The 22,682-nt window shown below is 34.9% G+C and overlaps 4 protein-coding genes across 6 annotated transcripts; 3 read left to right on the top strand and 1 right to left on the bottom strand.

Moving 5' to 3' along the window:
• Positions 1-108: 108 nt before the first annotated feature.
• Positions 109-6,543, top strand: LOC126757439 (cyclic nucleotide-gated cation channel beta-3). The gene is made up of 7 exons (XM_050471353.1): positions 109-2,243; positions 2,803-3,418; positions 3,850-3,999; positions 4,061-4,145; positions 4,205-4,294; positions 4,374-4,628; positions 5,481-6,543. Exons 1-7 carry the CDS (start codon positions 1,297-1,299, stop codon positions 6,419-6,421), a joined length of 3,084 nt encoding a protein of 1,027 aa, XP_050327310.1. The 5' UTR covers positions 109-1,296; the 3' UTR covers positions 6,422-6,543.
• Positions 6,544-6,742: 199 nt separating this feature from the next.
• LOC126757441 (larval cuticle protein A3A) lies at positions 6,743-18,334 on the bottom strand. 2 transcript variants are annotated; one of them, XM_050471357.1, is made up of 3 exons: positions 18,204-18,334; positions 9,009-9,146; positions 6,743-7,174 (listed from the first exon to the last, which is right to left on the bottom strand). In XM_050471357.1, exons 1-3 carry the CDS (start codon positions 18,225-18,227, stop codon positions 6,944-6,946), a joined length of 393 nt encoding a protein of 130 aa, XP_050327314.1. In that variant the 5' UTR covers positions 18,228-18,334; the 3' UTR covers positions 6,743-6,943. The 2 variants fall into 2 exon arrangements, with proteins under 2 accessions (XP_050327314.1, XP_050327312.1); XM_050471355.1 differs by lacking the exon at positions 18,204-18,334 and adding an exon at positions 15,679-15,976.
• On the top strand, positions 12,857-15,744 carry LOC126757442 (uncharacterized). 2 transcript variants are annotated; one of them, XM_050471359.1, is made up of 4 exons: positions 12,857-12,971; positions 13,130-13,195; positions 13,298-13,468; positions 15,443-15,744. In XM_050471359.1, the coding sequence occupies exons 1-4, from the start codon at positions 12,911-12,913 to the stop codon at positions 15,544-15,546; spliced, it is 402 nt and encodes a 133-aa protein (XP_050327316.1). In that variant the 5' UTR covers positions 12,857-12,910; the 3' UTR covers positions 15,547-15,744. The 2 variants fall into 2 exon arrangements, with proteins under 2 accessions (XP_050327316.1, XP_050327315.1); XM_050471358.1 differs by having other exon boundaries at positions 13,295-13,468.
• A 935-nt stretch (positions 18,335-19,269) lies between the features above and the next one.
• On the top strand, positions 19,270-21,434 carry LOC126755956 (death-associated inhibitor of apoptosis 2). Its single transcript, XM_050468697.1, has 4 exons — positions 19,270-19,400; positions 19,636-20,075; positions 20,149-20,858; positions 20,918-21,434. Exons 1-4 carry the CDS (start codon positions 19,329-19,331, stop codon positions 21,004-21,006), a joined length of 1,311 nt encoding a protein of 436 aa, XP_050324654.1. The 5' UTR covers positions 19,270-19,328; the 3' UTR covers positions 21,007-21,434.
• The last annotated feature ends 1,248 nt before the right edge of the window (positions 21,435-22,682 follow it).

Raw genomic sequence — 22,682 nt, 5'->3', positions numbered from 1 at the left:
AAACTTGTCAAATCACCTGTAGTTCGCACAGCTGTTTCATTTTTGTGGGTGGAGTGGGTGGCAAAACTGCGCATGCGCTTCAGTTAATTGGCGAAATAAAAGTTAATGTGCAAACATGTAGAGTTAAACGTGCTTGCAAGTGAAAAAGTGACCTATTACAGGAAATATAGTAAATAAATAATAATATAATTATAATAAAGTTTACATTTTAATATAATATTATAAAAAATGTTGTGCTTTGCAAACTGCTTTAAGCGTTTTAATATTCAAACAACAACAAAAATGCTGTTGGACTAATTAATTTTGCTTAAAGGACACTTGTTCTAATCTACGGCAATATATTTATATATTTAAGTGTAATTAACATATGAGACATACACACACACACGCCGAAAAGCACATCCACTTGTGCTAAGTGCACAAATAACAGTGAAAAGCAATTAGTCAGCCAAGTATAGCGCACAAAATTACAATATTAAATATATTTTTATGTACATATACATATGTATATGTATGTATGTGTGGGTATAGCGACTTTAACGACATAAAATTTACCACTATCGGGCAGCGATCGATTGATTGCATATTTGGCATGCGAAACACAAATCGGCTGCATGCGTCGTAAAACATATGCCAATTAAAAGGAAAATACGAAAAAAAACAAACATAAAAATAAACTAATAATAATAATTTTATTCAGCGTTTTGCCTTTGTTTCCAGTGTGTGCTCGGCGTTTAGTTTCGATTTATAACGCTTCGTGTGCAGTTCAAAAATAAATTCAATACATTTGGCTATGTCCAAGCAAACCACCTTGACAGCCACGAATTGACATTCGGCTTTACGCAGTTAAATTTTTTTCCATGAAAAATAATTTGGCTTGAATTGTATATTTAACATAAATTTAAACAAAAAACAAAAATTGGAAAAAATTAAAAAAAAAATAATTACAATAAAAATTGGAAAAAATATTTGCCACAAAAATTTAGCTAAAATATTTAACAAAAAAATTTAAAAAAAATAAACAAAAATAATTTTAAAAAAATTCATAAAAATGCCTTAAAACACTGGGCAGCAATGTTGTGGCATTAAAAACACTTTATGTGAAAACCGAGTGAACTATAAGAGTATAACGTCATCGAGTCAACTTTACTGTGCAAGCAGTGACCTTTCTAGCGCCAACGTCAACGTCAACGCCACCGCCACCCAACCCAACATATGTCAACCGCATGACATGAGCACAAACAAACAGGCAACATTAAAAACAACAACCATAACAAAAAAGTAACAACTGCAACAATGAACAATAGAAAATGGAATAGCACACGCTATCACTCACCCAGCCAGCAGGAGGCGACTATGCGGCGCAGTCTCGAGGAGATCTCCAAGGATATCAAAGAGATTGAAAATGTCATTACCGCCACAGAAATAGCTGTACGTAATGCTAATAAAGCCGAGCCGTCGCTGAAGCGACGTCGCAGCAAAGCGCTGCCGAATAAGGAAAATAAAACACCGAGTCCCACCGAACGCCAGGCGCATAGCAGCACGCAAAAGTCATCGCCGGTCACTTTCAAAGTGCACTCCTTCAAGCGGCAACGTCAGAAGATGCGCAGTCCACGTCTGACCAATTCGAAACTTTACTTTCGCAATGGACGTATCGGTTGTTTGGAGGCCGATCCGCATGGTTCCAATGTACAGAGCACGCACGCTTTGGTTAAAGATATTTTGAAGTATGTGCATGAGAAACCGCTGGTGAGTCCGGAGAGCGTGCGACGTGTATTGGATGGCACAAAAACGCCGACGCCAAAGTCATCATCAACAACAACAACCACACCAACAACACCGACCACAGTCGAAACGGATGCGGCTGCTGTTGGTCAGGCGCCCGAGCAGGCTTGCGAAGCGGTGGTTTTGCTGCCTGGTGCAGTGCCCGATGAGAATGACGATGATGTTGTTGTTTGTGGTTTAAATGGTTGCTCTAACGCCGGTAGCAATAATGTAAATGTGCCTGACAGCAGCAGTCATCGACGTGGACCAAGTGTGGGCTCCTCAATGACAGAGAATACGACGTCCCAGTCGCAGGCGTTGGTCGATGACGATGAGCAGGATGTGCAAATTTGTTATGACGAATTGCCCGACATATTGAATGATGAGCAGAACTTCGGTCCGGAGTTGGTGAAGAGTGATTTCGCTGCGGTGGAGCCGGAAACGGAAACCGCTACTGATAGGCGTTTTAGCGCGACGAGGTAAGCGGACTGGTGATTTGTGCAAATAACCCTCTTAGAGAGGGACATTGCGGGTCTTAAGTTCAAATACGAACGTATCACCGGTAGTATACTCAGTCCTATCCAAACGGTTCTTAAGTTCAAGAACGAACCAATCGGAGAAGTAGCGCTGCTGCGATGATCCGTTTTTGTGTCGTTTATTTAAAATAGTATTTATGGCCTCTTTCAGAAATCTCAGAGTCTCAGCTTTGACAATTTATAGTCTTTAAGGTCTTTCAGACCTTTCCTCATTGAACCCGATATGATATTCCTCAGACAACTTTGAATACTGAGAACGGAAAGTCTGAGCCTGAGAGCCCTTAATCTGCAGTCCAGAATATAAAAAATGAGATCAATATCTCATCTTACTTCTTCACGAAGACCAAATGGCTCGCCGATAAAATCTGTCATGACTCTTTCTAAGAACTAAAATCTTTCATTTCTTTTTTTTTTAACTGAATTTGTGGTACATAAATTTCTTTTCTACTCCAACACTTCCTTTAAAACTTTCCATTTCATTATTTCCACTCCCTCTCCGCAGTCTCAACGAGGATGTGCGTGATCAGGTGCGCCATCTGGTACGTCGCTTTACCGCACGCGCCAATAAAGTGAAGTCACACATTGAGTTGCCACCCACACCGTCGAGCAGCAATAGCGCCGATGCCAGCACCAGCAGCAGCACCGGTGGTTCAGCTTCCCCCGTACGCTCACTCCCAGCCGGTTTGAAATCGTTAAGTACAACACGCGAGAATTCGCCCTTCAAAACTAAACTGAAAGACGCCGCCAAGTCATTGAATCGTGGACGTCTCTTCGAAGCTGACACATCGCGTTCGAATGTCTGGATCTGTTCGAGTCTGTGCGGCAGCAATAATGAGGAAAAGACGCTTGATCCGCAGGGTAAAATCTACATATCGTGGTTGTGTGTTGTCTCAATATCGTTCCTCTATAATGCTTGGGTTATACCCTTACGTTCCACATTTCCATTTCAAACACCGGAGAATACGAACACGTGGTTGATTTGTGATTTCTGTGCGGACATTATCTACCTTTTGGATGTGATATTCTTCAAGCATCGTATAATGTATCTATTCGAAGGATTTTGGGTGAAGAATAAGAATCTTACACGCAAGAATTACATGAGGAAACTCCAATTTAAGGTGAGTTTTAAAGCGTGTGTATTTTTCGTTTTTTTTTAGGCTTTTATATCCGGCGTTCTCAGCTGTCCAAGTGGGATCCTCTTTTGGTTCGGCCCTTTTATATCCGACGTTCTCAGCTTTCCAAGCGGGATCCTCTTTTGGATCGGTCCTTTTATATCCGACGTTCTCAGCTTTTTAAGCGGGATCCTCTTTTGGATCGGCACTTTTATATCCGAAGTTCTCAGCTGTCCAAGTGGAACCTCTTTTGGAACGGCTAACCTAACTATGTAAATACGCACAGAATATTTTTGCTCCGCCCATTCTTCATCGATTTCCGCATTTTTGTCAACAATTCTCAACCGCTTTATATAATATTTACTTTTATGACTGAGAGCCTTATTAAATCACAATAAAACTGTAAATTTTTATAAATTTATATTTTTAACTTTCAGTTGGACTTGCTCGCCTTACTTCCGCTGGAGCTTTTCTACTTAAAATATGGCACTGGCGCTGTTTATCTGCGTTTTCCACGCCTATTCAAAATACAAAGCTTCTGGGAGGTTTTCAAGCTGTTGGACCGTGTTATATCTTCGCCACATTTCGTATGTGATTTTTTATGTTTTATTTACCAGATATTATAACGTCTTCTCCTCTTTTTCTTAGGTACGTGTTGCTAAGACCCTAACCTATATGTTGTATATGATCCACTTAACGGCTTGCGCATACTATGCCTACAGTGACTATCAAGGTAACATAATCCTAACTCAACTAGATCTTTTCATACCATGTACTACTTGCTATCTACAGGTTTAGGCGTAAACCGTTGGGTTTTCAGCGGCAAAGGACATCCCTATGTTCGTTGCTTTGCCTTCGCGACTAAAACAGCGACATCTATAGGTAAGCTTTTGAACTCCGCACATTTTAAAACTATACACAATCTCTATCTATACATATACTATAACTCTCTCGTCTCTAGGTAAAAATCCAAAACCCGAACGGGAAGGCGAATATGTTTTCATGACCGCCGCATGGCTGATGGGTGTCTTTGTATTTGCATTGCTGATCGGTCAGATACGCGATATAATTTCCACAGCGACGCGCAATAAAAATGAATATCGGCAATTGGAAGATGAGACCTTGGAGTATATGCGACGTCTGAATTTACCGAGAGAGGTGCAGGGACGTGTAAAAATGTGGTTTAAGTTTACGTGGGAGCAACAACGTACTTTAGGTAGGTAACTTGGGTAAATAAAGCACACTGAAAGCTTATCAGCCGAAAGATCACCAAAAGTTTAGAATACAAAAGCTCATCAAAGTGTAAACAAACAATTCTACACTAGTCTAAACAAAGTTCACTAAAAGCTTACTAAAAGTTTAGTTTACAAAAGCTCATCTAAAGCTTCCTCATTAGCCTATAATTCACTTGAGTAAAAGTTTTGAATGCAAAAGTTTAACAAAATCTTAAAACAAAAGAGCTTCAACACAAGCCTAAACAAACTATAATAAAAGATTAAAAAGTTTAATAAAAGTTTAGTTTACAAAAGCTCAATAACACCTCACAACTTAAAAGCTTCCACACTAGGCAAAAAAATTCACTAAAAGCTTACTAAAAGCCTAGTTTACAAAAGCTCATGAAAAGCTTCCACACCAGGGTAAACAAAATAAATTTTTATGAAAGTTTAGAATCCAAACCTTAAAACGAAAAAAGCTTCCACACTAGTCTAAACGAATTTCACTAAAAGGTTCACATATTTAAGCATACTAGAAGTTTAGTTTAAAAAGCTCAATAAAATCTTAAAACTAAAAAGCTTTGACACTGGGCTAAACTAAATTCACTAAAAGCTCACAAAAAGTTCATCAAAGCTTCCACGCTAGCGTAAACAAAATTAATTTTTATGAAAGTTTAGAATACAAAAGCTCAACAAAAGCTTAAAACAAAAAAAGCTTCCACAATACCTACAACAAATTTCACTGAAAGCTTAACATAAGCAAGTTTACTAAAAGTCAAGTATATAAATGCTCAACAAAAGCTTAAAACGCACAAACTTTCACAATAATCAAAACTTTCTTGCTCCCTCTGCAGATGAAGCCAACATTTTGGACTCATTACCGATCAATCTGAAGACGGACATCGCTATCGCCGTACACATACAGACACTCTCGAAAGTACAACTTTTTGCCGACTGCGAGGAGGCGCTGCTACGTGATTTGGTCTTGAAATTGCGTGCTGTAACCTTTCTGCCCGGCGATTATGTGTGTCGCAAAGGCGAAGTGGGACGCGAAATGTACATTATCAAACTCGGACAAGTGCAAGTGATGGGCGGTCCAAATAGTGACATTGTCTTGGCCACACTCTCCGAGGGTTCAGTCTTCGGCGAGATCAGCTTATTGGGTATAAATGGCGCCGATCGGCGCACAGCCGATGTACGCTCCAAAGGCTATGCCAATCTCTTCGTACTCTCCAAATCCGATTTGAACGAAGTGATCGCCTACTATCCCAACGCACAAGCGATGCTGAAGAAACGGGCACGCGCTCTAATGCGTAAGAATGCGGCACGCGAACGTGAGGAGGAACGTGCCAAAAGCGCGCTGAAAGCCGATGTGGTGATTAGTAACCCGAAAACACCGGAAACACCACCCAAACTCTTGAAGACTGTCATACAGGCATTGCCTTATGAGTCGCCCGCCGTCATGCTGATCACGCGCGGCTCTAAGCGTATGCGCAAGAAGAGCAGACCCAATGCGCTGGCAAGCATCGAGGACGAAGAGCATGTGACGGCCGCAAATGAGCAGCGTGCGGGCTTGCTGGGCGCAATAGCCGCAGCGGCGGCCGGTAGGCGTGCCAACTCGCCCGATTTGTTGTCATCCATACAAGATGAGCTTAAGACCAAGCATAGCTTTATCAACTTAACTGATTCACAAAAAGCATTAATCATATCGAAATCCAATAATAGTTTAATGGAGCTGCCACAGCAGCCGAGCCGCGATGAGCCGCAGCCACTGCGTAGCAAAGGAACCGTTTAAGCGTGCCATCTGACGACGAGTATCAATTATGTATGCGACGAGCTTTATAAATATGCATGAAGTAACCATGAAAAAGTCTTACAACAAAAAAAAAATAAAAAAATAAAAAAACAAAAACAAAACCAAAAACTTGTTAAAAGATGAACAAGAATGCAATAAATTGTGAAATTTTATTATTGTGACAATTGATGTGCTGAAATTGCGGTGCTTACCAACCGCTTATCTATGCAATGTGACATTGAACCGGTTCTAAACCGTTAATGTAGTGAAACATACATGCAACTACAACAAATGTGCGCTTCAATCAAAGATTTGTGTGTGTAAATTTTTCATTTCGTTTTTATTTGTAACTTCACTGTGACGAAATCACATTAAATTCAAGTTGTATTTAATAAAAAAAATGAAAAAAAACACGTTGTTTTATGCAACAAGCGAAGCAATGCTAGCATAATTTTTGTTTCAGTCTGTTTTCTTAACTCATAATGCTTATAAAGCGTACGCATTAAATGCTAAGCAGTCGATTTAATTGGTTCGCGCATCCTTGTAGTGCTTCTCGTTGTCGGTTTTGTCCAAACGAATGGAGTATTTGGGTATCAAAGAGCCCTCAACGGTGGCCTCGCCATTCTCATCGAACTGTGGTCCATCGCCGATCTCTTGGGTATCCTCCTTGACCACACGGTAACCATTCTCATCGGCTTCATAGTACACGGTACGCATGACATAACCATCGCGGTACGAGTACATGCCCTTAACCTGAAAGTATGAAGAAAAATAGTTTGTTAACCAGTTCTAAAAAGAGAAGACGTTAATTTTGGCTGCAACGCAGCTGTAATACCCTGCACAGTTGATTTTCTTATAACAAAAAAGTATATGAAGATGATTAGCTTTATTTCGATCGAACAGCTTAGTGCTATAGTGTTTCGATCTGAAAAAAAATATACTGAAATTATGTGAGCGCTAGTCGCGGATATACAGACGGGCTGACAGTCAGACAGACACATACGGCTAAATCGACTCTGATTATTTGTATATATATAGTATATAATATATAATATATTTTACTGTCAGGAGCCCTCTATCAACTCCAGCTTTAGATTTCCTGACAATTGCAGTGTCTTCCAAGCCGAGGTTGCAGCCATTAAGGTCGCAGAAGATTTACTGCTCCGAAGTGCAGCCTCCTTCAGAGAGGTGACCAGCCACTCCGATGCCAGAGCGGCGATACTAGTCTTAAAATCACAAACAGTGCGTTCAGGGTTGGTCAACCTCGCTATCAATAGCATCAAGTATCTTTGTGATAATACTGGTATGGGTACCAGGTACCAGTACATAGCGGAATCGCAGAAAATTGTAAAGATGATAAGCTAGCAAAGAAAGGCACTCTGGAACCGCTATCGGTAGAATGGACACTGTTCGGTGCTCCCATATCCTCTTGTGTTCTACTACTAGATAGCTGGGCTTCACGGAAGCTTGCCCAGCGCTATTCGATATATGTGCTGTGCAAAGGCCTTTAGGCTCAAGAGCGATCGCAGGAGATCTATTGATCTGTTTGCTCTCAGTAAGGCTAGTCTCTCTCTAGTTGTGGCGCTCTTAACAGGCCATTGCCCTATTGGCGTCCATTCGGTAAGGTTGGGAATCCATTTGCAGAAACTGTATGGAAGAAGATGCGGTGGAAACAACTCAACACTTCCTTCTTGACTGTCCCACGTTTGGGAGGTCAAGACTTAAACACTTGGGAACGCATACCTTCAGACATCCTACCGAACTGGCGGGAATGGAAATTAAACGCCTACGCAAATTGCTAATTTATAAGTTCGAATGTAGGAGCTCCTCTTTTCTTTGGCTTCACAAAGGACATATAGCAGTCCACGTGCGATCTCTCTAGATCAGCCATCTAATCTAACATAACCTAACCTAGGGTGTCCGATGCTTCCTTCTCGTTCTCACAAACTTTTTGCGAACTTCCTTTCCCATTTTCTTAAGCCTTAAGAGCTTATAAATTGACTTCATTTCTCATCTCAGGCAATAACCTGCTGATCTTCATCTGTCTTTCATATTTTAATTTTGATCTCAATAAATCAGATTACAACCCAGGCTTATCTCTCGACTTCTTAATGTTACTTCATCTAAAGTTGAATTAACCCCAATAAATTACTTTATCATTGTCTTTTCCTTTGTAATATACCGCCTTATTTCATCTCATCCCATCTCATCTCATCTTATCTCATCTGATCTCATCTCATCTCATCTCATCTCATCTCATCTCATCTCATCTCATCTCATCTCATCTCATCTCATCTCATCTCATCTCATCTCATCTCATCTCATCTCATCTCATCTCATCTCATCTCATCTCATCTCATCTCATCTCATCTCATCTCATCTCATCTCATCTCATCTCATCTCATCTCATCTCATCTCATCTCATCTCATCTCATCTCATCCCATCTCATCTCATCTCATCTCATCTCATCTCATCTCATCTCATCTCATCTCATCCCATCTCATCTCACCTAATCTCCTCTCAATATTATCCGGATATTGAAGCCTTTTAAGTCAAACTTTTACTATTATTTGAACAATTTCTTACCTTTGTACCATCACGTGTCTCTTCACGTTGAATGGCGCCGTCGTTTATGTTGTCTTCGATATTTGAGCCATAAGAGTACTGTGCGCTCTCATTTTGGATACGCTCCAATTCGGCCTTCTCCTCAGCCTCCGCTTGGTCCTGCATAGTCAAAGCAAAAAAATAGTGAATGTACGGAAAATAAACAACTTTTTAGTGCAAAACTACAACTCCATGTGTGTATGTATGTATGTATGAATGTACAGTTAGTATGTATGTATATATGCTATAAGTGCTTTCATTGCAGTGGCACATTCACTCGGCCACAAAAGCGTTGCTTTCGCATACGACCTTGTGACATAAAACCAATGAGACAAGTAAAAAACGATTATCGTCAACAAAAAAGTAAATAAAAGTAAGTGAAGCCGGTTAAACTCAAAGAAATGTAAATATTGAACCTGTTATTAGGCATGAATTGCACAAACTCAGAGATGCTGTTGCTAGTGTTGCAACTGTTTATCTTACAAAATTACTTGCTCATCTACATACATATGCATGTACATATGTATGTTTGTATGCCTACTTGTGTACTTGTAAAATCATTAAAAAATACACATTTGTTTAACCAGTTTTAGCACGAAGCGCTGTCGATAGCCTTAAGATGTTCGTGCGGGGCTTTAGTGCCCTGCAAATGATTAATACAGCCAATTAGTTATGTATGCTGGTAGATATCTACAGTTTAGTTTTTTAACGGACGTGTTTGTTTTTTGAATCCCGAAATTTTCGGGACCCCGGAAAACAATCACGGAAATATTCAGAAGTACATTTAATATTTTAACAGATGCGTTTCTTTTGTTTTTTTCTGACAATTTGTTAGCCCTGAAATTTTCGGGATCACGGAAAAAAATTACGAAAATTTTCGGTAGCACATTTAGTATTTTAACGGACGTGTTTACTTTGTGTTTTCTGACAATTTGTGAATCTCGAACATTTCGGGATCTCTAAAAAATTACCGATTTTTTCGGGACTATGTTGAAATCAACAAAAAACTGAAAATATTGTGTTAAGACAATCTCAAGTGAAAATCCCGACATTTCGGTAACCCGAATATCGATATTAAATGCATTAGTAAGCACTTGCTCGTATAAATGTGTAGATAAGCTTACGTACAATGATCATGTTTGCTGTCATTTGTGAACCCCGAAACTTTCAGGATCCCGGAAAACAATTACGGAATTTTTCGGGATTACGTTGAAATATACAAATACATAGTGAAAATATTGCAGTTAAGACAATCTCAAGTGAAAATCCTGAAATTTCGGGATCCCGAAAATCGATAGGTACTAAATGCATTAGTAAGCGTAAGCAGATCAGATTGCAATAGCCATGTTTTCTGTCAATTTGTGAATCCCGAAATTTTCGGCATCCCGAAAATCGATTACGAAAATTTTCAGGACTACGTTAAAATATATAAAAGGCGAAAATATTGTGTTTGAGCAATTTTTATTCAACAATACCGAAATTTCGGGATCCCGAAAATCGATAATATACATATGTATTAGTAAGCACTTGACTTACAGAAGTGTCGGTAAGCTGATGTGCATTTCAAAATGTGTAATTACCCAGCCATTTGCATATTTTTATGTGTCTCTATGTATTATATGTACATACATACATACATATGTATGTATGTAGATACGAGTACTTTTTATTAATATCCAACTGCGATTTCTTGTTTAATTTTTTACGTGCATGTGCACCGCCATCGTTTAAAACGTGATGTATTATTATGTAAGTATGTATGAATGGGCCCGTATATATGTACATACATACACACATATAAATATGCCACATGATGTCACTCAGAAGGTCGGAGCTCTACACAATATAGATAATATGTCTTCGGATTGGTGGAAAGTTCTCAATTTAATAATTTAACTCAGGATCCAATAAAACTTTTCAGCTAGAATCTGCTTAAGATTGAGAAAACACAAAATGGCAACAGAGCCAGAGCACTTCGGGACTACTAATGTCACCCCATCCACATCCAGTAATGTCTTCGAAGAGAAAAAATCCAATATAAACAATGGATGTCAGCCTAGTCGACATTTGTACAGGACAAAAAAAGTTTCTGATTAAATATTTGTAATTTAGAGTACAAAATGAGCTCCCAGCCTGTCCGATCTCTATGGTTCGATGGGCAAAGTAAACTAACACGTAATGTTACAATTACTTGGAAAGGCCACTTTCGAGTTCAAAACAATTTCTTACAATTACTAATTATATGTATGTATGTATATACTATATATCTCACGAAGCGATGCGTCATCTAGATAAGAATAAATATATCTCACTTCAGAATAACCCCGAGCTCTGACCGCAGCCCTCTCTTCAACACTTCGAGTACAACATATCTTTCGTGAGTAATTTTTATCATCTCCTTGAGGAAAAAATAAATATGGAATAAATGAAAATTAGCGGAAAGTGGCTTAGGTATAGACATGACTCTATGACAGAGCATATACCCTCTTCATAAAGAAAAGAGGTTGAAAAAGACTTAGAGTTGTTTTCAGTTTGGATCCGGAGGGTTAGAGCGTTGGTGTTTATGCAATCTTTTTATTTAATTTCTTACGTTCGAACAGTCTAAAGAAAGGTCGAAAGGAACGAAAGCTTCTCAGTACCAAATTACTGAAATTTAAACCGATATGGTCGGAATGAAGTAAGTAAGGCTTCTTTATACCAACGACATGATTTTTGACTTTACTTTTTTTTTGGAAAAAAACTAAAGAATCAGCTATTGTTATGGCTCGCTCATTAGATCTCCAGAGCTCAAGAGGAAAACTTTTAGTACAACTTTTACTGAATAACGGTTTAAAGAGAGAGTAAGGCAGGAGAAGAAAATGTCTCAGACGATTTTTTTTAGCTCAGCAAAACAGCAGCGGTATGCTCAACGCTTGCTGTTTGGGAGTAGAACACTATGAGAGAGTTGAGCAAAACTCTATGAGACAGGCGTCACATTTCAGCTGATATTCTCAAATTTTGCGAGCGCTGAGTAATTACGATCAACGGCGTATGAAGGGTATATACTTGCATATATACATACATACATATATACATTGATATTCATGTATTGTATGTAAATAAGCGAAAAAGAACTGGAAACAAGTAATCTTAAAAGTTTGCTGGCGGCAAATTAATAGCGAAAGATGCGTTGTCAACCTCAAAACGTAAACAAGTTTCCAAGAGCGGTGCACGGACGTATGTACATACATAAGTTTTTATTAGGGTGGTTCTAAAAAGTCTCGAATAATTTTTTCGCAAAAGACGCTCAAAATGAAAACAAGTTTCCAAGATCGGTACGTACATACATAAATTTATACTAGGGTGGTTCTAAAAAAAGTCTCGAATAATTTGTTCGCTTGGTACTATGAAAATTAATAGCAAAAGACGCTCAAAACGTAAACCAGCTTCCAACAGCCGTGCAAGGACGAACATAAGTTTATACTAGGGTGGTTCTAAAAAAATTTCGAATAATTTTTCGCGTGGTACTATGAAAATTAGCAGCAAAAGATGAAAGATAAGTTCTTAAAGACTTCTCCTAAACAATTTTTTTGTAGACCTAACCGTTTAAAAGATATTAGTGGTTGTAATTTAATTTAAAAAAAGTTCAGATTTTTGACCCACCCTAGTGTATACGTACATATGTACATAATATTCGACACACGTAAATGAATCTGTGTGTACCTTTGTAACTAATTTCTTATTAAGCAAAATAAACGCAAGAAACTTCAAACGAAAACTATGGGCTGGCGGGGGGCGGCAGGCGTTCAACTTCGTAAGTGTTTGCAGAGCACAAACAAACATATAAACACGTCGTGTGCGCGTCGCTTTTAAGGTAGTTTTCATTTAATAGCGCAGAAGTGAACATGTTTCGCCACAACGGATCGTCAGCATTTAACACCAACAACAGCAATTACCGTCTCTTTGGTAAATGACAATTACACACAGAAATTCATTTGTACACATTGCGATTTCCGATTGCGAAAAAATCAGTCAAAGTGTTAATTGAAAAAATTTGCATAAAAATATGAGTGAATATGAATTTTTCATCCTTTTTATTGCTTTTTTTGTTGTTTCTCTGACAGGCGGTGCAACTTTCAAAGTGTTGCTGCTGCTGTTGTTGGCGCTGGTGGTAATGAGCAATGCACAAAGTATGTGTTAAATTGTTTTTGTTTGCGCTTCTTTTTCAAAGTGTCAGTTATTGAGTAAACTTCTTGCACTTTTTCGTTTTTGTGTTCATTTTTGTGAAGTAGGTTGTCCCTCGTCCACGAAGGTGCTGAGCTGCACACCGAAGTGCAAACAAGATACGGATTGTAGTGCCATCGGCGGCAAATGTTGCCCGAATTTGTGCAACGAACGCTCGTGCATACAGCGCAACCAATTGGACCAGGGCAATGGCAACTCCAAGGGTGGCGACAAATATTGTGAGTACAATCCCAAATAAATTTATATATAAATGTAAAAATGTTAGTGTGAGCAGTAAAAACGGAGAAATTTAATTTTTTCACGAAAAAAAATTGTTTTTTTTTTGCTAAATTAATGAAAAAAATAAATTAAACAGAAATAAACTAAAATTAAAAAAATAAAAATAAATAAAAAATATATATTTCATAAATTTATAAAAAACTGTTGTGAAAAAAAATTATTAATAACAGTTACTGAGCGATTTTTAGATATTAATTATCACTACTTTTTCAAATTGTATATACTTTTTTTGTCTCATACTGTTTATAATTTAATAGTTTGTGTGGTTGGTATTTTATCTTATTGATTTGAGTGTTTTGATTCATTAAAATATTAATAAAAGTGGCAGAATTTTTTATATAAAAAATATTATTTAATAACTATTTTCATTTTTTTATTTTAAAGTAATATTTTTTTTACCAAAAATTATTTATAAAAAAATATTATTTATTTACAGTTTTTAATTTTTTCTTTTAAAATAATATTTTTGTATCAAAAACTAAGTTTTGTTACCACAAAAAAATTTTTAATAATTTTTTTTTATAATTTATATTATTTTATTTATTTGCCATACATTTTTTAAGAAAAATTATTAAAAATTTGTTGGGTTATAAAACTTATTTTTTATAAAAAATTATTATTTATTAGCTATTTTTATCTTTTAAAATAATATTTTTTACCAAAAAAATAAGTTTTATTGCCAAAAAAATTAGTAGTTTTCATTGATTATTTACATATTTTATTTCTTTAATAATTTTTATGTTTTTTTCTTTAACTAAAAATTTTAACCTCCAAATACATATGTATGTATTTAAAAAAAAAAATTACAAGACATCCTACATTTTTTAAGTAAATATTTAATATAATTCGAAAATGATTTTTTTTTTAATTGTTTTACCAAATAGTATTATTTTTTATAAGAAAAAAATTAATATTATTAAAAAATGCTTGAAAATGTTTAAATTTTTTTACTTTTTATTTGACATTATTATAAAATTTAACAGGGCATCCTACATTTTTTAAGAAAACTATTTAAATAAATCAAAAATGCCAGAAATTTTTTAAATATTTTAAATATTTTTTTTATCAAAAAATAAGTTCCATTATCACAAAAATGTATTTCGTAACTGTTTTAATTTAATTTTTTAACAAAAAAATCTCTTGTTAACCAAAAACTACTCTTTTTTAACCAAAAGCAAATACTTTTTGTTAAACATTATTAAAAAAAAGACAATACTTACTTTTTTTAAGAAAAATATTTAATATAATTGAAATGGTGACAAATTTTTTACCAACCAATATTATTTTAATTTTTATACCAAAAAGTTTTAGTACCAAAAAAAATATTTTACCTAATTTAATTTTTTTACCAAAAAAAGTTTTTATTTTTAGTTTTTTTTATCAAAAACAAAATTTTAACATTTTCAATCAAAAAATATAATTTTTTATAAAATCTATTCAGCCAAAAATTACACTTTTTAAACAAAACCAAATATTTTTTGTTGAACATTGTAAAAAAAATGACAATGTTCAATTTTTTGAGAAAAAATAGGAAAATTTTACTAACGAATATTATTTTTATGTTTTAATAAAAAATATTTTCTTGTGAAATATTGTTTACCAATCAATGATATTTTTATTTCCAAAAAACATTATTTATCTAATTTATTTTTTTTTACCAAAAAATGTATTTACTTTTTAATTTTTTACCAAAAAAAATATTTTAACTTTTTTAATAAATTTAAAAAATTTAAAATTTATTTTGCTACCTATTTTTCGTAAGTTTGCTTAATGTTTTTAAGAAAACTTTTTTATTTCACTAAAAAATTCTAGCAAAGATTTGTTGAGAACTCAATTTCGTACAAAAATAATTTTTCACCTAATAATATACATATGTATGTACATAAAAAGTAATTATTATTTAATAATTGCAGCCAGCGGCAACTCCGGCGCCTACTGTGGCAACACTAAATGCAGCCCCTATGAGAAATGCGAAATGGATCGCTCGACAAAACGTCAAAAGTGTGTCAGAACTTAAGCGGCACAGCGAGTCACAAGGAATACGTAGCTTTCTAGCATACTACATAAAATATTTTTTCCTTTACAAGTAATTTTTTGTACATACATACACACAAGCATGATTTTTTGAATAAAAATATTTGGCACTTACAATGGGAGCCGCAACGGCGATTTGTACTAAGAGACAGGCAACCAAAATAAATTTCAACATTTTGAATTTCGAATGTTTTTCTACTTTCACACAAAACTTTTCTGTTACAAAATGCACTTATTTGTTTATTTTTATTATGGATTTGTACGTTTGGCTGCGACGCGTGTTTACAGACTAACCACTGGCTGCAGTCATCTTAAGCTTTTATAGTCAAGTATGACATGTTACGTACCTTTGTCTATACAAACATACATATGTATATACGTATGTAGTGTATATGCAAGGTATGTTTACATATTTAGGTGGCGCACACACCTCAGCATCACCACATTCAAGGGCCATGCCAAATGTTTGTTGGTTATGTGAAGCAGATTGCTAGATTGCTGCTGTCGCCAGTAGCCAAAGTGACGTGGAGCGGTTTTTGGGATCTGGATACAAATACTACGTTCGTATGCGTTGTTGTTGTTGCTGTGCGGTGATCAACTGCTGTTGTGCGCAAGCTTGCCGGTCGTCAGGCTAGTATTTTCTTACCGCAATTTGCGGATATTTCTCTGTGTGTGTGTCGGTATGTGTGTACACGCATTAAGCTCTTCTTTAACGCCTGTGTCGTCTTTCCAGACTAACCTACTTTTTGGGTATTTTTTCTCTTTTCTTGCTGCTTCTACTTAGCACCTTTCTGTCTTTAAACTTTGACTGGTATATAACGATATTACGCAACGGCACAGAAATACACACAAACACATAAATTTTATACACAAGTTTAATTGCTCAAGTTATACCCGTTATAAGCGTTAAATTGCTGATGTTAAGAACGAAACATAAATAATTTTCCATTGTCAACACAATAAACTCTACCTTTGACCATTTTAAAACGGAAATTATTTACCGTGCATTAACGACGCCGCCGAAATGTTTTCGAAAATGACAAAAAACACATTTACGGTTAATGACAGTGTCAAAATGTTAGAACTAATTTGTTGTTGTTTTTACTTTTCTTTTTTTAAAGTATATTTTTTATACGTTCTCCATATGTGTTAGTAAAAGAACACGTTTTAGGTTAGAACGCAAGCAGCTAGAAATTTTTTCGGTCTGAAATGCGGAGAGTTAGTATAAAATTTCTCATTTAAGTGTAAAATTATGCAAATAATCACCTTACTAATTGTGAAAGTATTTTAAGAACTTTTATTGCCTGTTTAAAAAATTAAAAAAAATTAAAAAAAAAACTTGAATAAATTGTTGTTTTTTTATGAAAAATAATTTCTCTTATCTTTCGCCAAATTTCGGCTGTTATTTTTGGAGCGTTAAAAAATATATGTATATTCTCCAAATACTTTTGAAAAATGCGGCCGATTTGTCACTCCTCTAAAGAAGAAAAAATATAGTCAAAAATATTACTTAAGACACAGTTCTAATTTAGGAAGAGTATTTTTTACTTACACAATTGTATATTTTTGTGAGGTTATATTAGAAAACTGGTAAAAATTAACAAATTGGAATAAAAAATACGAAGCACAAAGCAATATATGCACATACCTAACATTGGGAGTGGTAATGAAGATTGCACACACTTTTGTTTGTAATACTTTTGAAATTGCTTGTTTCAGCTTTCAAAAACAAACACACATACACACAACCACATGAACACTTGTCCCTAATTTTGACACGAGCTTAAGTCTATTTGCGTTTTGTAAGTCAATGTTAGTGATTAGTACACAAAAAAAGCAAACTTTTGTCATTTACGCGCAGGCGTGTTTGTATGTATCACTCGTGCATTCAGCTTATTCATATCTTTCATTATTAATATTGAAAAAGTTGTGCAATTTTTCAAATTCGTATACGAAGCCAATGCCCGTTAGCTTTAAAATTAGCATATAAAGACATACAAATGTGCTTATAAAGACATAAACTTTCCTCAAGGTCGAGATTAATCGGGTTGCATGCATATGTGCATGTGTAAGTGCATATGAGGATATGTTGTATGTGTGCGTGTTTGCTATTTCATCAACGCAGCTAAGCCATTCCTGTTTTTAGTTGACCCAACTCTGCAGGTGATTTTTTATACCTGTACGCTTGTGCAGATATACTTATTTGTAGGAGTATGTGCGCAGTCGTATTAATTTAAATCTCACATACTTATATGCATATAGTTTGTGCATCTTCATTTTACTGATTTGTTGTCGCTCGAGTTGTATTAAGAAGAAGAGTAATAAATAAATTAAATTTCAACAAGTGATGGCTCAATGATGGCCGGTTTTACCGGCTTTAAAACACCGTATGTGGGTTTTGCTGGTTTTTTGCTTTTACTACAAAAAATGAAGAAAAGTAAATGTAAGGTTACAAATCTTACAAAATTATGTGCATAAATCAGTTGGGCAGGAACAAGGAAATGCTTATGCGATTACATGTGAACATAACTCTAAATGTGAGGATAAATATTGCTTGTATTTTCTCGTTCATTATCTATTAGTAAAGGATGTTAAATCAAGTATTGTTATATATAAATATAAACCAAATGTGTTACTTACCTGTAGGTAGTCCAACGAGGACATATAAACATGAATGCAGGAGCGATAAATGTTTCTATGTACTTTCTAGAGCCAATTTAAGTACGTATGTATACTCGTATAATGCAGAAGTGATATATGTTTTGTTTCTACGGCTTTCTATAGCAAAATAAGCACTTACATATTAAGAGCACTTGGCAGAGTTCAAATACATTTGAGGTTATGATTGCCGAAAAGTTGCTAAATTCTTTAGGCTACCTTAAATTATATATATTTTACTAGCATATCACGCTATTAAGATGCCAGTCTGCAAGCTTTAACGCCATCAAGCTGAACGTCACATCAACAAATTTATTGAGCAACTGAAGCAGCGTCTTGCACACGGGCACTTCCGCATACGCCGTTTATTGGTAAAACGATAATATACAAATCAAACTAAATGTTTAATTTCACAAACACAATTTACTCTTCACTTAGCACTTATTTTGAAATTATAACTTTCATTATAAACAAACAAATTTATTAATATACAAAAATAAATTTACTGCTTACATTCTTTTGATGAAATTACGAAATTTAAACAGGCGGAAATAGTGTTGCCAGAGCATAATTTAAGGCATTTGAGTACGCTTTTAAAATGTTTTGTTTTTTTGCACACAAATATAATTCCATATGCATATATATGATATATGTATATATATTTCTTTTGAACTCCAAACAAATAATATTGTTTTTATCTATGCAGCGTAATTTTTGATTTTGAAGCAAGTTAAGTTTTAATAAAAAGGGAAATATTTCCGCACAACAAAGCAGCATTGTTTCGGTGTAAATATTTTGTGTCTTTAATGCAGTGGTTACTGACTAAACCGATTATTTGTTTAGCTCTATAAATGTATTCATCGTTAAGCAAATTATATAAAATTATATTTACGAATTAAATTCTACTTATCTATAATAAAAAATTACTGGATCACTTTAAGTAAAAAACTTGTAACAAATATTTTTGTCAGCTGTGTAAAAGGAAGTATTCGGTTATTAAGTGCTTCAGCATGAAGTACTTCAATACTACTCAGGAATTCCACATCACTACTCCGAAAAGTTGATTTTGGTTTTAGAAAAGTAAAATATTTATCATTTGACTTGAAAATGGAAGAATCTGTTGAGGAATGTGATTATTTAGTGGAGGCCAATCGTTTGGCTACTTTTAAAAATTGGCCTGTGAGTAGTTATCGTGTGCTGTGCGCCGCCTACATATTTATAGATAAAGAAGCGTATCATTTGTGTTGAAATACAAATTTGTGTACTATATTTAGTTTACTCATTGTTGTAAATATATACATTTTTGTATGTTTGTTTTTCTAATGAAGTGCGCAGTGTTTGTTGTAATGTGTAGATATTTTCAACTTCAACAAATACTGAATTAATATTTACGTTTTTGTGCTTCTTAACCTAGAATCCGAATATTTCACCGCAATCACTGGCCAAAGCAGGTTTCTACTATTTAAATCGTTCGGATCAAGTAAAATGTGCATGGTGCAAGGGCATAATAGCTATGTGGGAGGAACAAGACGATGCATTTGAGGAGCATAAGCGTTTCTTTCCCAACTGTCCACGCGTGCAATTAGGTCCACTTATAGAAATGGCGAGCGATGGCCTGCGTGATTTGGGCATACAACAAATTTCTACACCGAAAAAGCCAAAATTTTCCTCATTGGATTCACGACTACGCACATATGTCAATTGGCCCATACCTGATATACAGAAACCCGATGCACTCGCACAAGCTGGGCTCTACTATCAAAATGTCGAAGATCAAGTGCGTTGTTTTCACTGCAATATAGGTTTGCGTTCATGGCAACGCGAAGATGATCCTTGGTTCGAGCATGCAAAGTGGTGAGTAGTTACTAGCTAACTGAATATATAGGAGAAAATATATTTGATAGTATATTATTTTTATTTGCTATAGGTTTCCTCAGTGCCAATTCGTGCGTCTCGTTAAAGGGGCGAACTACATACAGCATGTACAGGATCTGACGCGACAATCAGGTCATCAACCACACAACGAAATTTCCATTGATGAAGCCATGATGACAGCACCCGTACTGCAGGCGCTCGAAATCGGCATTGATGGTGGCTCAATACGAAATGCCACACAGCGGCAATTATTAGCTTGCGGGCGTCCATATGAAACAGTCGAAGATTTAATAAAAGCGGTATTCGGTGATCCTGACGATGCTGAACCAATCGCAAATGGTCAGTGCACGGAAGGCGTTAGTGCTTCATTGGCAGGCGATGTTTCACGTTTAATAAATATGCTAGATGAAGCCGGCGTGGGTAGTAATTGTGGTGAAAGTCATAATAACGCTACCAATAGTACGACAACGTTGGAGCAAAGTAATGTTGAGAATCAAGTATATGGTAGTGCGTGGAATGGACCGAGTTGTTCGGCGGCGGTAACCAATGCCTTGCAAATGAAAAACACTGGTGATAACACAGAAATAGCAGCTAAAACAGATAAAGCCGATGATGCGTGCACAAACAAAGTAGCTAGCGAACAAACGCTCAATAGAACCTTATCACTGGAAGAAGAAAATCGTAAACTGAAGGATGCACGGTTATGTAAAGTGTGTCTGGATGAAGAAGTCGGTGTAGTGTTTTTGCCGTGTGGACATTTAGGTGCGTACGCTGCATTTAGCTGTTAATATTTAATTGTTTAATTCCTTTATCATTTACAGTTACATGCGTGCAATGCGCACCCGGCGTTGGTCAGTGTCCCATGTGTCGTGCCGACATTAAAGGTTTTGTACGCACTTACCTATCGTAAATAGCTGAACATTCTTCACTATTTATTTCCTCTCAAAATGTGTTATATTAATTTATTATACGGTAGTTGCTATTAAATTTGCTTTAGTACATACATACACATATACTTATATAAATGTTATGCTAGTTTGGAATGGTAAAGTAAATATAAATAATGATTTTACAAATATATACACACATAAATATATATATGTACTTTATATATATATCGATATATAGATAAAGTTAAACACTAGTAGCTTTTTACTTATCATTGAACGACAAACTAAAAATTTTGTTTGTATGATAAACCTATCTACCTTGCAATAAAATCAAATCATGTATTTTATCTGTTATGTTTTTCGACTTTTAAAAAGTCAAATTGATACCAGTTCTCATGAATATCGAATGTAATTTATCGAAATATTGTGTTTTTTCTTTAGTGTAGTATTATTGTATGTGAAAATAAAAATGGTTATGCAATAAATAAATTATTTAAACATTTGTTGTGTTATTTATTAGATTTGTAATGTTAAGCGCCTGAATATATGGCAATTTTCACGAAAACTCACCACAGTTCTGGTGAGTAACAGTAGGGAGTTCTGCGCGAAAAAAGGAATAAAATACAGCCTTTTGATCGATCAAAACTTTCATTTGGACTTGAAATGCTAAGCGCCTAAATGTAGGCAACTTTCATGAAAACTCACCGCGAGTTAGTGTAAGGAGTTCTACGCGAAAAAATCTATGAAATGCCGTCTTTTGATCAACCAGGGATTTCAAATTTTATTTGGATTTGAAATGTTGAGCGCCTAAATGTAGCCAACTTTCACGAAAAATCGTCGTTGTCAGTTGCAGCAGGGAGTTCTATGCGAATAAGCTAAGGACGTACGCGAGCTGGATAGGATGGAGTTATTTGTTTGAAAAATTATTTATTTTAAATAAAAAAAATTGCGAAAAAACGGATCATGAGGAAATAATTTTTTTTAATTTTGTATTTCTTCTATTATAGAAATTTTATAAATTTGCAATTTTTTAATTTTATTTTTTTTTTTTAATATTTTACGAAAAAATGCATCATAAGGGATTGAAATTTTTCATTTTGAATTGTTTTTATTTATTTTTGAAAATTTTCGTTAAATTTTGTAAATTTTTGATTTTTTTTCACTTCAAAAAATTTTTTCATTTTGAATTGTTTTTTTAAATTTATTTTTGGAAATTTTCGTTAAATTTTTTGCCTTTTTTTCATTTAAAAAGTTTTTTTTAGTATTTTTTCTTAATTTTCACTTTTCAAATTTTTTTTTTGTTTTATAAATAAATGTTTTACGAAAAAGCGGATCATGAGGTATTGAAATTTTGTATAAATTCATTTTGATTTTTTTTATTGATATTTGGAAGTTTTCGTTAAATTTTGTAAATTTAATTTTTAATTTAAATTTTTCACTTAAAAACTTTTTTTTAGTATTTTTTTTTTAATTTTTGCTTTTTAATTTTTTTTTTAATTTTAAGAAATATATGGTTTAAAATTGTTTTAATTGTAACTTAAAAAATTCTAGGTTTTGGACGAAATTTTAGTTTTTCTTTTGAATATTCACTTTAAAAAAATCTAGGTTAGGACCTATTTAAAAAATGAAAATCGAACAAAAAAGACATATGCGATATTTTTATTCACATAAGGCACCTCTGTATAAGTTTTGAAGC

The sequence above is a fragment of the Bactrocera neohumeralis genome, chromosome 4 (genome assembly GCF_024586455.1).
Source record: "Bactrocera neohumeralis isolate Rockhampton chromosome 4, APGP_CSIRO_Bneo_wtdbg2-racon-allhic-juicebox.fasta_v2, whole genome shotgun sequence".
NCBI classification, from domain to species: Eukaryota; Metazoa; Arthropoda; class Insecta; order Diptera; family Tephritidae; genus Bactrocera; species Bactrocera neohumeralis.
Note: the sequence above shows the minus strand (reverse complement) of the source record. Positions and strands in the feature narration are given on the sequence as shown.

Coding starts and splice junctions, on each gene's coding strand:
- LOC126757439 (XM_050471353.1), top strand. CDS start 1,297: ATGAACAATAGAAAATGGAATAGCACACGCTATCACTCACCCAGCCAG. Junction 3,419..3,849: donor TGAGGAAACTCCAATTTAAG/GTGAGTTTTAAA, acceptor TTTAACTTTCAG/TTGGACTTGCTCGCCTTACT. Junction 4,629..5,480: donor GGAGCAACAACGTACTTTAG/GTAGGTAACTTG, acceptor CTCCCTCTGCAG/ATGAAGCCAACATTTTGGAC.
- LOC126757442 (XM_050471358.1), top strand. CDS start 12,911: ATGTTTCGCCACAACGGATCGTCAGCATTTAACACCAACAACAGCAAT. Junction 13,196..13,294: donor GGTAATGAGCAATGCACAAA/GTATGTGTTAAA, acceptor ATTTTTGTGAAG/TAGGTTGTCCCTCGTCCACG. Junction 13,469..15,442: donor CAAGGGTGGCGACAAATATT/GTGAGTACAATC, acceptor TAATAATTGCAG/CCAGCGGCAACTCCGGCGCC.
- LOC126757441 (XM_050471355.1), bottom strand. CDS start 15,738: ATGTTGAAATTTATTTTGGTTGCCTGTCTCTTAGTACAAATCGCCGTT. Junction 9,147..15,678: donor TCGCCGTTGCGGCTCCCATT/GTAAGTGCCAAA, acceptor TTGACTATGCAG/GACCAAGCGGAGGCTGAGGA. Junction 7,175..9,008: donor AGACACGTGATGGTACAAAG/GTAAGAAATTGT, acceptor TCATACTTTCAG/GTTAAGGGCATGTACTCGTA.
- LOC126755956 (XM_050468697.1), top strand. CDS start 19,329: ATGGAAGAATCTGTTGAGGAATGTGATTATTTAGTGGAGGCCAATCGT. Junction 19,401..19,635: donor CTACTTTTAAAAATTGGCCT/GTGAGTAGTTAT, acceptor TTCTTAACCTAG/AATCCGAATATTTCACCGCA. Junction 20,859..20,917: donor TTTGCCGTGTGGACATTTAG/GTGCGTACGCTG, acceptor TATCATTTACAG/TTACATGCGTGCAATGCGCA.